The sequence below is a fragment of the Phycodurus eques genome, chromosome 4, assembly GCF_024500275.1.
Source record: "Phycodurus eques isolate BA_2022a chromosome 4, UOR_Pequ_1.1, whole genome shotgun sequence".
NCBI lineage: Eukaryota > Metazoa > Chordata > Actinopteri > Syngnathiformes > Syngnathidae > Phycodurus > Phycodurus eques.
The window spans coordinates 26,040,483-26,054,597 of NC_084528.1; the positions used below are offsets into that span (position 1 = coordinate 26,040,483).

Genomic DNA, 14,115 nt, shown 5'->3' on the forward strand with positions numbered 1-14,115 from the left:
GAATCACCATACAGCAATTAAAAAATAAATAAATAAAATAAAAACACACCTACGATGCATCACGATATCAGTGGAACTGATGATTAACAAGGCTCGTAAACATCTAAAAATTAAACCATTAAACCAGTCAAAAAAATACTATGCATAAAAATTGAATTCATTATTAAGTATTGAAATGACTTGACCGCGAAAAGCAATAACAAAAAATATGCCTAAAAATATTCATTATATATTTTTTTAAAAAGTTGTTTACCACAAAAGACAAAACTAATTACAAATATTTGGCTATATGTTGTTTAAATATTGAAACTGAGCACAAATTTAAAAAAATACATAAATATATTTTACATATTTAATATACATATGATGACTATATTAAATTATACTTAATATACCTAGTGAGAATAAGCGGAACGGATGATGAATGAATATAAACAGTGGACCCTCACTATTTGCGGAGCCTGACCACGAGTAGCGAAAAGCCAGGCATAACTGACAGCAATTATAAAATATATATTTCATGGCAATTATTTTTTGGGCGAAAAAGCATGTGACTGAGCAGGAAAATGCTGCCAATCACTTTGTGAAAAACTGGGGTATGTTTCCCCCCCCCCAAAAAAAATATTTTAATCCATGAATAGGCGGGGCTCCACTGTACATTCATTGACAAAACATGAAAAGACAATTTATGAAAATATTCATATAAAAAAATCCAAATTAGGGAGGCCATTTTAGCAAATTTGGGGGTATCATGTAAAATAAACTAAAAAAAAAAAAAAACATGTAAGTGCAGCCAAACAATTATTTGTAAAAACTTCCAAATAGAAAACTTTTTTAAAATCTGTGTGCATATTAAGCGTAATGAAATTAAAGAACACTATATTTCTGAAAATAAATATGGTAAAAATGTACTTAATATTTAAAAAGAGAAAGTCTGTGGGGGAAAAAAAAAAAAAAAAAAAAAAAAAAAAAGAATATTTACTTGGCGAGAAATTATTTGACCACAAAAAAGATAGATGGCACATTGCTGTATAATGAGCCCCACCAGCAGTCTTCTTCCTCATTTCCATATTAAACAGTGCTGAATGAGGAACTGTTAGCCCAAGCAGCGCAAGCTTGTGCCTGAAGGCTCCGAGCGGTGGGGGATGTGGTGCATGCGTTCCGTGTAGTAGTTCTACATTTACTCCGATTCACGAGGAATCACACTTTCCAATTTGCCGACACAGTCACTCATCCCAAACTCGGCCAATCAGATCAGCCCTGGTGAGTCACCGCGCAGTCACGAGGGACTGCCGAGGCTCCCCGGTCGCCGTGGCAACCAAACACAAAGCAACCCAAGGCCCGATTGTGTTCAGGGGGTGATTCCGGGCCACTGCCGCCCATCATAAGACTGAAGCTGATAACCATCACTTGGCGTTTACAAAGACCACCACTGAGGATACAAAACTGGTTGTGGGAAGAGGAGAAGAAAGAGGAGGGGGGAAAAAACCAAAAAACCAAAAAAAAAAAAAACAACACACTTGTGAGGGTCGACTGTACTATGTTTAGCAGCAGTTTCCCTTTTGGACCTCGACCCTCCTTCCACCCATCCCTGAACTGCTCCAAGACATTCATGGAATGCCAGCACTACCTGAGGCATCTCGCATAACAATCCAGCACAAAGTCGCCCCGAGGAGACGTTCATTTGACCACACCCTGCGCGCTTGCTGACGAGCATCCGGACTTCCATCAGCCCAAAGGTTATATAACATAGGTACATAACTTTAACAGGCCCAAAGGGGTCAAATTGTTACCCATTTTGGTAGACTTGCTTATCGTGAGTACAGTAGATTTAAAAAAAAAACTTCAACCGCGTATAGGCTACTAGAAGCATTGAGAGCCTAAAATGTCCACTCCAAACAAAAATGGCAGACTTCCTGCGTGTGCCAAGTTAAACTGGCTTCGGGGGCTGAGTTAAAAAAATAAATAGAAAAATTGGCAGGCGCTATTCAAATCAAAATTGCTGACTTCCTGTGTCTTTTCAGGCATGGCTTCTTGAGACTTTTTGGGGGGTCTACTCAGCAGAGACGAGTCTACAGAGTTTCATGCTGCTAAGTGAAACTGGCTTCAGTGGCTGACTTCTCAAAAAGACAAAACTATATGCCTATCCTTTGGAGGAACCCTGAAAACGGCCACAAAGACCTGAAAACGGCCCCTTCAAACCAAACCGGCCGACTCCCTGTGTGTTTTCGGGCACAGGTTTTTTTTTTTGTGAGGCTATTCATCATACACACGCCTGCCGACCTTCATGTTGCTCAGTGAAACCTGCTTCAGGGACTTCATTTTAAAACAAATTTGGCGGCCGCTATCAAGTAATTACCAATGTCCGCTTCAAACCAGACGAGCAGACTTCCTGTTTTGCTTTTGAGTTTGCGAAAGTCCTCAAATGGGCCATTTATTTCCAGAGGAAACGCCCACGCCTCCTTACCTGGCTTTGAGCTCCTTGTATTCCTCCTTGACCTTGCCGAGATCCAGCTGCAGGCGGGCTCGCTCCCTGGCCACCTGGTCCAGTGTCTTGCGGGCGTCGGCCAGCTCGGCCTCGTACGCCGCCTTCAGGCCGCTGAGGTCTCGGCTGACGTGCGACTCGGACTCGGTGATGCGCAGACGCAGGCCCGCGTTCTCCGCCTCCAGCGAGCGCACCTTGTCGATGTAGACGGCCAGCCGGTCGTTGAGGTTGCACAGGTCCTCCTTCTCCTGAAGACGGGTGATGCGGGCCGGCGAGACGGCGCTGCGCCCGCTGCGTCTCTGGCTAGCCGTTTCCATGGCGATGACGACGAGGGGTTCGGGCGGTCGCTGTGGGAGCAACGACAAAGGACATCTCGTGATCCTTTGGCGAAGGCAACAGGACTTTGCCCAAACTGAACAATTGTTTAAAAAAAATAATAATAATAATAGTTGGCAAAATATGAATCATTCGTCATTCCCAACTTCCTAATCACTTGGGATTTTTAGTGTACTTTTTAGGGCACCATCAGATCAGCTTGCTCCACAGCCATCGGGTTAGTTTTGTTTTTTGTTGTTTTTTGTTGTTTTTTGTAGAGTGAAAACTTTCCACAAGCCTCCCGATGCAATTCAATTAAACGTCAGTGCCTGTTATTCTTGCGTTTTACGACCGCCGTGATTCTACCGAGGAAGGCCAGACGCGTTTCCTGACTCGTTCGCACTAGAACAGGCGTCCATCTCCGTGAGTCTTCCTGTTACGTCGGGCCTGGGCAAACTTTTCTGCTCCAGCGCCACATTTTTAAATGTTTTCACACACACAGATGAAGAATGAATGTATTTATTTATGCAATCATTTAATCACTATTCAATACAAAGCAAAATAAATGTGTAATTGTTATTTTAATAAAACAGTAATTTATGCTCTATGCATTTTATTTATCATTTTAATGAATCATGTAATAAAACACATTCATACACACACAAGGGCTTCAACATTCACCAATCCGCGATATCGCCAAATTAAATGTGCCTCAATATCGTCGCGGTCTTATCTCGGTATAAAATAATGAGCCGTTGTGCTTAAAATGTTCTTTTGGGCCCGCTATACACAGCCACACCGCTTGGCCAGGTTACTACAGCGCTCCGCTTCCTCATTAAGAGTATAAACGCACCCGATTGGACGCGTAACCCATGTGATCATGTGGGTACGTCACAAAAAAACACACTGATTGGCCCACGTGACCAAAAGGCTCATTTGGGACGGATGCAGAAACAACTCCGTGTCCCGAGTCGCTCCCAAGGCTACAGCGGAGCCGCTGTGCCGGTCCGAGCGTCGCATATATGATTTGAAGCCGTCTTTTTCACAAAAACCTTTGGGGAAAATGGACAGAACCTATTGAAGAGGACTCCGCAAGAGTCGAGAAGAGGAAAAACAAGAAAAAGGTTCGGTTCACTTGCTTTCGTCTCTTTGCCCCACCTGTACCGTGAACCTTCCTGCAACCTTTCCCACGATATCGCAATGATTATGGCACCGTAAGATCGATACCGTGATAAAACCGTACTGAGAGATATAGACTACTTACATCCCTAATACACATATATTCGTAGAATTGTAAAATATATTTTTTTTGAAGTTCCTTTTGAATTGTATTGCGTTACTTGGAAAATAAAATAAATCATAAATAAAATACATTTTTCAAAATTACATTTAGGAGTAGGTTTATTTTAGTCGTCAAATAATTCATACTCTCCATAAAAAAATACATGGTCAAATGTATACTTAATGTTTATTTTTAAAATCAAGAAAATAATTAGAAATGAATTTAATTGTAACAGTTACAATTGTTTTATTGACAAGTAAAATGTCTTATTTTACTGATAAATATTACATATATTGTTTTATTTGTATTAAGAACTATTTAATTGTAAAAGAAAAACTATTTAAAAAACTAATTGTAAGAAATCTAACCAACCAGTTAACTTATTTAACAAGTGTTTATTCTACCAATATTGAATTTAACTTACAATAAATGAATTATTTGAGAAATTAATACTAAAATCAATTAAATAACATTGTAAAATAAACTTTTTAGATTAACTGGTTAATTGCATGTATGATGTAAAATATTTTACTGAGAGTAAAATGAAGTAATTTTGGGGGGAAATGGCTTAATTAATGCAACAAATATTCCAGGACTCTTGCTCATGTACATGCTCAGTGGGCCAAACTTTGCGTGCCCGTGTTAAAATGTTGCATTGGGCAAGGACCCCATTTTCCATCCACAACCACCCAACAAGTTACAAGTTGCTGCAATCAGGAATACAAAATCCACTTTTGCTGTAATCATGTTGCTGACTCTTGCGTTTAAAAAACAACAACCAATGTAACACACAAATACAGACTTGAAATGAAAACGGCAGACATGCAATACAGGATATTCAAATGATCGCATGTTCGTTTTCGGGCACTTATTCGTGGGCACAATCTCCTGTGCCCCTACGCAAGAAATTGGCTACAAGCATTTAACCATAAAAGTTATGGATCAACTTAAATACACAATTTAACAACTGCTCTGTATTCAAGATAAAACACTTTCTTGTGGGGTGGGGCCAGATTCGTGCTCTTCATCTATTTTTTTTTTCTCTCCATTAAATATGATATTCAAGATGACGAATATCATATTCTGATAAAGCGCCATACAAACACGTTTTCCTCTGCATTCCGAACAAAGAAAAAGGACTTCAGGCGCACGATCATCAGAGCTCTTATCGTTACACACCGGGGCGCCCACCGGCGGGAAAAGTCCACTCGGATGGGCTCCAGAGTGGGCGGCCAAACTTTTGCCACCCGCCCCACCGACATGTGCATGCACACGCCCACATGAGCAGCAAAGTCATGAGCGCTCTCCAAACTCACTCAACGTGTAAAAGTGCTCATTAATACAGAAAACCGCTCATTTAATACACAAAAGTGCTAATTTACGCTCTTATCGCATGCGTGCCGAGCTTTTAACCGGCAACTACTTTACAAATGATCCTGAATATTCTACCTTAAAAGTTTTTCCCAACCCCTGCCGGGCCACATGGAACGCTCCCGACACTCTGACTTGACAAATTCGGCTTGTCCTCCCAACCCAAAAAAAGAACAACAAGTGTAGACCTTACCTGTTTGGAGTTGCAAATGGAGGCAGAAGCTTGCTCGACGAGCGTGTGTCGAGGAGGAGGAGGAGGAGGAAAAAGAAAATGAAGAGAGCTCGCTTACTGGTTATGTGAGTGTGTTGTGTGCAAGTGTGTGTGCGTGCACATGTGTCTACGCCTGGAAAACTGGGCTGGTTTCCGGGTTATGGAGGGAGGCAACTAGGAGGAGTCATGCTAGACTGTGTGTGTGCGTGTATATACAGCAGCTGTTGAGCTTTATCTGCGCTCCTCCAGAGCTCGCACGCACGCACACACGCACGCACACACACACACACACACACACACACTGACCTCAGCAGACGTGATGACACTAAGCTGGCCCCCCCCTACTTAAAGTCACTAAAATGAACTAAGGTAAACCCTCGTTTATCGCGGGGCGATACGTTTCCGACCCGACCGATGTTGCTTAGCTACTCGGGTGGCCCATAATATCGCTATCAGGATGTGTCGTTTTGCTTCCGAAGCCTCAACTATGAATACAGTGGTTAAAAAAAATATTTGATATTGTGATGCGTCATAGTTTTAAATACACACGGCATTGATTGTGATGCATCATTTTTTCTTCAAAAATCAATTTAATACTGAAATGTCAACACTGCATATCAACTAGTGGTGGGACATATGATTTATGGTTTTGGCTGATGATACAGCAGTAATACACAACCGTAAAAACTATTGGCCAATGGTGTCCCACCAGGGATATGTATTAGGCTTGCTTATGTTTTTGTAGACGATAATGAATGAATCTGTATATCTATCAAATATAGAACAAATATTTGCACGACATACAATATATTCATACATGCAACATAAAGCGCACAAAATATAAGCACTTACTTGCCACAACATTAGGTACACATGCATGATAGTTTATTTTATCTACAGGTATATTTATAAAAAAAATAAATAAAAAATAAAATAAAAATAAAAAAGAATCCTCACTTCTGTAAGGACATCCTGTGTACACGATCATCCACATCTTGAAAAGGAGGTTCTGGTGGTCCATTGAATCCGAGAAGTAAAAAAAATAAATAAATAAATAAATAAAAACATTTAAAAAATCCAGTAATCTGTGATATTCCAATCAGGGATCCAATTATTCCTGTGTGATATTTTAAAACGTCTCAACGAGGAGATTTGGAGTTTGCTCTTATATGCGTTCTCCCTCTGGGTGGAGTTAATGGAACCATGGAGATGGAGAGGATACAAGGACAAGTAAATAAGTGCGCGCACGTGTGTGTTTTAAATATGGTCCAAGACAGACAGTCCTGTTTGGTCTGGCGGTGGAAGGCCTGGTGGAAAGCAGCAGTCACAGTTTTAAACAAACTCCTCCTCCTTTCGCTTTCCATGCAAGTTCTACTGAGTCACATCAATAACAAGCTGGACTACAACTCAGTTACATGATCATTAAACTTGAATGCCATGCTCAAAATGGCGGAGTAACTGTGTCAAACCAAAATAGGCGACTTCCAATTTCAGCCATGGGTCCACCCGACTTTTTCGTGCATCCTGTCATGATAGACGTCCACATTGTTTCATGTGGATTGGGTGAAGTGGTGTCTGAGGTTTTGTTTTTTTGTTTTTTTCCCACCCCTCCTCCTTTCTGCCGCACACCGAGCCATGTGACCGAACCCGACTGAACAGCAACTAGTTTTCATAGTGGCCAATCACTCAGTCACTGGTTTTGCATTTGACGTAGCAACGTCGCAGATTACAGCCAATCGACACGCACAATAGTGGTGGCGTCGGGATGAAACCTTCCGTCTCCAAAACCATCACAAAAAAAAAAAAAAACTGCTTGTTTATTGAGCCATTAACATTACATGAACAAAGAGAGAAAACTATTTAACACTTTAGATTCGTCAATAATTTGCAAACATTTGAGTGTGGCCCAAAAAAAACAAACCGAGTCAGAATTTTTGGATTCGAATCAAAGAATAAAAATACTACAAGAGCTGCAATGCTGCCACACCGTATTTACTTCCCTTCTTTTACAGCCGCTGCCATCTTGATTGTGCACACGAGCTGCTATTGTAATAAAATCTGCTCGCCCGCCCCCCCCCAGAAGAAAAAAAATAAAATAAAATGCCAGAACGTATCCAGGGAGCTATAGAGAGTTTTCAAATAATCACGCTGGATTTTTCATTTGTTGGACAATGACGTCTATTTCGGATTAGTACAAGGAGTAACGAGTCGATTGTGACTCGCAAGTCATTCAATGCACAGAGAGAATGGGGATTGAGAGCGCGAGTCTGAGCTCTAGCAAAAACAACACCCAAATGGGGACTGACCAATTGTATAGACTTGTGGAAAAAATAGTAAATAAACCAACTATATTCCTGGATATGGTTTTGATCCGATATCAAGTATATACGGTCCACTGACAGTATCGAATGTACCAATAATTTGTAATAATGGTGGATCCATTTTCACATTTTAACCTATTTCCTTGACTTTTTTTTTTTTTTTTTGACCGTTTGTGATTTTGCCCTTCTTCTCCTTACAAATTTCACCCAGTAGCATGTCCTAGAAAGTTGGAAAGATTTTCACCCTGACACCAGTTTACGATTAAGAGCGTTTTAGTGTGCAGCGACTGTGACGAGGTGAGAGGCGAACGCGAGTCGGGCCTGCAACATTCCAAGCAGGAACGCGCACGACACAAAAAGGTGTGTCTGTCGTCTTTGACTCACTGCGCGCTCTCACACACTCACAGGAATGTCAGCCTAAAATGGAAATGTGCATTTGTTGAAGAAGAAGAAAAAAAGTATTTACTGGCCTCCTGCTCCGGTTTGGAAACCTGACTTCCCACTTTTTTTTTTTCCTTGGGGTTTTTTTTTTTTTTTTTTTTTTGGTTGTGTGACGCAAAGTAAAGAACTTTCCCCCAAGGTGGGAAGTTATTATATTTAAGTACACATTTCACATAGGCTAGCTGCACTTTACCCATTTACTTTTGACTTTTATTCCCTAAATTTGATTTGGGAATAAAGCAGAGATTCCCAACACAGCCATTTTTTTCCCCATTAGACTCCGTGGGCTATATTAGCCATTATTCCGTTCACTGTTTCAGCCCTACTGTCCACTATATAGTGTATTATATAAAAATTCCTATACAGCATATTTGCGGTTCGGCATTCACAAATTCACCTATTTGTGGATTTTTGGTGGAACTTATCCCTAGTTATTCGCGGAAACCCTCGCTTATTCGCATTTCTTTTTTTACTCGATCCCCCGTTTTTTTTTTTTTAAACCAGATATATCGTTTATTCCAATTTTTGTTTGTTTCCAAGGAGTGTCAATTATTCATATCTTTTTGACATTCGGGGGTCAATTCCCCCCCATTTGTTCATATTTAAAAATGTTTCGCATTTGGAGCTATATAGAACCATTGGGTAATGTTTGGCTCTTCATAGAACCACTAAGAATGGGAGGTAAATTGTACCCAAAAGTGGTCCCCTATGCCCTAATGCATACAAACCAAAGAACCGCATTTGGGTACCATGTACAGTAGTTTGTAGAACATTCCCATCATGCAAGTGTGTGACACAGAGCTCGTTGTTCACCTATTAATGATTAAAAGAAGCGCAACTCCTAAGTTGTCACGATGGCAACACCACAACACAAAGTGACGCGTTATCATTGCAGAGTCACTCTCGCTTCCTGGGTGGGTCCACTCAGGACGAGGGTGTGGACATCCAATCACACACAAGGGGCGAGGCTCCTTCCCACCGAGCTCCCAAAATTCACTGCTGCATCTTTGACTTTGCAGCAGATGAATAGGTCATGGTTCAATGCTTTATGGTGAGCTACAATCACATTCTGGAATCAACAAGCACATGTGTGGATCAAGAGGATTTTGTTTGTTTGTTTGTTTGTTTGACCTCAGGAAGGAAGGTTCAACATGCAGTGCAAACACTGAACGCGTACATTGGGTTTTACTGCTAATGCCGGAATGACGACGACATTACGACTTCTGCGAGAAGAACGTTGCTTTTCTTTCTTTCTTTATTTTTTAACATTTCTAATACGTTTGTGGGATAGAAAACCTTTTAATTGTGAAAGTATAGCAGTCATCAAGAAAAGTTAGCAGATCACTTGGTATTTTGTTTAGATTTTTTTTATTTCCCTTATTTTTAGTAGTAATTTCATTTTGAGGATTATTTATTTCATTTTATTTACCTTTTGATTATATTATGATTTAGTAATTCATTCAGTTGAAATTGGTAATCTACTCCTAGTTTGGTTTTTGGATAAGTTATTTTTCACGTTTATTATTTATTTCAATGATTAGTTTTGTTAATATCTCTTAAATAACCTATTTTCATTTTGGTTTCATTTTTTATTGAATTTTTGTCCATTTCTTTTTTTTAATTAACATTTTTTAAATTCAGTCTTTTTCCCCCCTGCAATTTTTTTTAACTTAATTGTGCTTTTCAGTTAAGTAACTGAATTAATTCAGATTACATTAAATTTTGTTTGGTAAAACTAAACTTAATTTTTTGTTTCGTTTTATAGTTTATTTGGATAATTTGATGTTGGATTAGTTAATTTTTTGGGGGGAAATTTTGGTTTGTTACATTTTATCATCTTTATTACTTTTTTCTCTTTTACATGTAATTTAATTATTTTTCTTATGTAGGTTTTAATTTTAGTATTGCATTTTACTTTTGGTGGGTTATGGAGGTTTTAAATTAAATAAACTCATTTCCTAAAATAAATGGCACGCATTATTATACTTCCCCCTTCTGTATTTAAGTTGTATTCATGACTTACTGTAGTTCGTATTTAATTTAGATATTAGTTCTTCTTAACTCAAATGCATGTCTTAATTTAGTTTCAATTTTTAATGTTTTTTTTTACCCATTGAATTTTGTTTTAGTCATGACTTTTTTTTTTTTTCTTTCCCTGTCCCCGATCGCCACCTAGCGGCTGAGGAGGAGGCACCACCCAAAATACTAAATGCGTACGCATGAGGGCGCAGATTTCATGACGTCACCTAAACTAAACACCGTCACGATTGCAACAAACCGCAAACCCAAATTTGAAAAGGTGCCTGCTGCACATTCCAGCGAGGAAATGGTACCTGAGTTTTCCAGAAGCTTCCTCGGGGGTTGTTTCGCAATCAGGCGTCCCTTGCCACGCCGCGTTTTGCGTCCACGCATCCAACAAAAAGCAACGCCGTAGTCCACTGTCGCATAACAGGGGGGGTGGGGGGGGAGAAACTCACACGCGAGAACAATCCACGCGTCGAATCCGAGGGAAGAAGGAGAAGAAGCCGCTTTGGTGCAGAGCGACTGCAAAAGACACACACAAAGGCAACGCACACGCCGAGGCAGTGTGTGCGAGTATCAGCGCAAGCGGGCCTGCTCACAAGCTTGGCTTGATTGCACAGCGCAACCTGGCGGACGTGATTGGCAATCAGCGAGCTCAGAAGGCAGGTGCATTTATTCCATTTCAATTTTGACTTATTATTTTATTAAAGTGTATTTCCCTTTATTTGCACTGTAGGGTATTTTTATTCTAGTATTTAAATATACTGTATTTCTCTAGTATATGTTGTATTTGTTATTTCATTGCAATGTATTTTTTGTTTTTGTTGTTTTGTGGGGTACTGTTTTGATTATTTAAATTCTAAATTATGAAATTTTTCATTTGAAAAGTATTTTTGATCTATTTCAGACTTAGAGGGTATTTGTTTTGTTTCGTTTAAATGGTTTGACAATTTCCCCCCCACATCCCAAAAAAACATGCATGGTAGGTTAATTGACAACTCTAAATTGTCCGTAGGTGTGAATGTGAGTGCGAATGGTTGTTTGTTTATATTTGCCCTGCGATTGGCTGGCAACCAGTTCAGGGCGTACCCCGCCTCCTGCCCGATGACAGCTGGGATCGGCTCCAGCGCGCCCGCGACCCTCGTGAGGAGAAGCGGCTCAGAAAATGGTTTGACAATTCAGCCCACCAGTACAACGACTGTCTTACGAGAAACATTTTCCCACTATTGGTGTCACTTTTGAACTACTTGTATGCAACTAATAAACTACTGTACTGTACTATTCAGACGACTAGGCTCACATAGTAGGCATGCGTCTTGCACTAGTAGTTTTGTCACATTAGTAACATGTCGTTGTTTTACTAGTATGCCCAAGTTGTACTGCTAGTGTGCAGAAATGTTGTACAGTAATTGGGGGGGACGGGGACAGGGGGACGGGGGGGGGGGGGGGGGGGGGACGTTACTTGTAACACACACAAGACAATCCAGCACACTAGTAGATATCCATCTTAAGGTCCACGTACTAGTACTCTCTTTTTCCTCACTGGTAGGATAACATTGACATACTAGTAAGACAACTAAACTTAATGGTGATTAGATTTATCAAAGGGGGGTGGGGAAACTATTCAAAGCTACTTGGCCCTGTGTGAAAAATGATTTGCCACCCTTGTTAAATCATGAATAACTGTGGCAAATCAATGTTTTTTAATATTATTTTCATTGACCACACGCAAGCCTGATTACCTCCAGACATGTTAAATCAAGAAATTACTTAAATAGAACCGGTGTGACAAAATGAAGTCGGCCAAAAGATCTGAAAAAATGCCACCAGCCAAAGAAATTCAACAACAGATGAGAAATAACAGTAATCCACATCGATCAGTCTGGAAATGGTTACAAAAGCCATTTCTAAAGCTTTAGGACCCCGGTGAACAATAGGGAGAGCCATTATCCACAAGAAAAGATTCAGTGTTGAACCTTCCTCGGAGTGGTCAGCCTACAAAGATTAGCCCAAGAGTACAGTGAAAACCACTGCTGACCAAAAAGTACATAAAGCCTCGTCTTACTTTTGCAAAAAAAAAAAAACATCTGAATGATTCTCAAGACTTTTGGGAGAGCTTTTCGGTTATATGGACTGATGAGACGAAAGGTGAACTTTTTGGAAGGTGTGTGCCTCGTTACATCTGCGGCGTAAATGTAACGCAGCATTTCAGAAAAAGAACACGGTCAAAAACAGTGGTAGTAGTGTGATGGTCTGGGGCTGCTTTGCTACTTCAGGACTTGCTGTGATTGATTAAAGTGAATGAATGAATGGATTAATTGAAGTGATTAAGGTGGGGTAAGTATGCAAAAAAAAAAAAGTAAAAAGTTAAAAAAAAAAGTACTTGTATTTGTACTTCGTTACTGCCCACCTCTGCATGAAAGACATCAAAACTATTTTAAAATTATGAGATTGTCAGTGATGTCATGATGATGTCACCCGCATGAGGTCATCAGCATCCAGGAAGCAAGCGTTGATGTGAGGAGCCTTCTTCATCTTCATCATCAGTGTGATTCGAGGCAGTGAATGGAGAGAGGGAAGAGGCTCGGCTGGGTGGGAGGTCTTGTGTGTTTGGGGGAGCGGGGGAGCGGGGGGGGGGGGGGGGGGCGTGCAGTGACCTAATACCCGCAAAAAGCAATGAAGTCATCCACGCTGACTCATATTCCCACATGACAGCAGCACTCACAATACCAACGAGGTGAACCAACGTCCTCATTAACACACACGTACACACATGCACACACAACAAAGAAACTCACAAACATGCACAAACACACTAGCCTACTGCAAGTCTTTTATTTTATTGTGATTGTTGTATTCATTATTGTATTTAAAATGTTTTTGTTTTTTTTGTTTGGATGGGTAAGGTATTTTTATGTATTGTTAATTTAAACATATTTTTTATTATTGTAGAATTTAAAAAACATTTTATTTCAATGCATTTTATGCTTAATCTAGCTCTGTGAGGTATTCTTTACTATTTGACTTCCCTATTTAAAGGTAAAATTACCTTTTTAAAAAAAAAAGTGCTATTGTGCTTTTGTATGATGTGGTCTTATTGATTCATTTTTTCCCAACTGCAATTTTTAAAATCCAAAGTTGGTAGTGTATTCTTATTTATTGATGGTGTTTTTCTTTAGGGTGCTTTTTTTAAGTATTGTTTTATTCTAAGTTATCCTTTATTGTGATGTATTTTTTGTTTTTTTGTTTGGTAGGGTATTTCAATTCATTGTTTTAAAGTATTTCTTATTTAGCTTTGATTTGTAGAGTATTTTTACATATTGTTTGATTTAAATTTATTTTTTCATTATTGTCAGTTAGTAGGATTATTATTTTATTCTTTAGTTTTGTGATTTCTTTAAAATGCACTAAATTAAAATAAAAATTAAAAAAGAAATTGTTTATATGTTTATTGTGGGTTTGTAAAATGTATTTTCATGTATTAAATGTATTTATTCAAATGTATTGTTTTAAATTGTATGTGTCGATGTGTATTTATATTTTTTTATTGTGATTTTGTATTTTTGGGAATATTTGGAAGTCATTATTTTTATTTATTGTATTTTTATTTCTATAGTTTTGAAGGGTGTTTATATATATTATTTTATTTAAATGTCCAGTATTTTTA

At 39.2% G+C, this 14,115-nt stretch overlaps 1 protein-coding gene across 2 annotated transcripts in view; it reads right to left on the bottom strand.

Moving 5' to 3' along the window:
• The window catches only part of lmna (lamin A), a 28,798-nt gene extending 17,793 nt beyond the window's left edge, over positions 1 to 11,005 (bottom strand). The window contains exons 1-2 of one of the 2 annotated variants that reach the window (XM_061674845.1): positions 10,760 to 11,005; positions 2,468 to 2,832 (exon numbers count right to left, since the gene is read on the bottom strand). In XM_061674845.1, the coding sequence (XP_061530829.1) occupies positions 2,468 to 2,802 (335 nt within the window). In that variant the 5' untranslated portion in view covers positions 2,803 to 2,832; positions 10,760 to 11,005. Of the gene's footprint in view, positions 1 to 2,467; positions 2,833 to 5,646; positions 5,854 to 10,759 lie in introns of those variants that run through there. The other variant, XM_061674844.1, reaches the window with a different exon arrangement.
• Between the last annotated feature and the right edge of the window lie 3,110 nt (positions 11,006 to 14,115).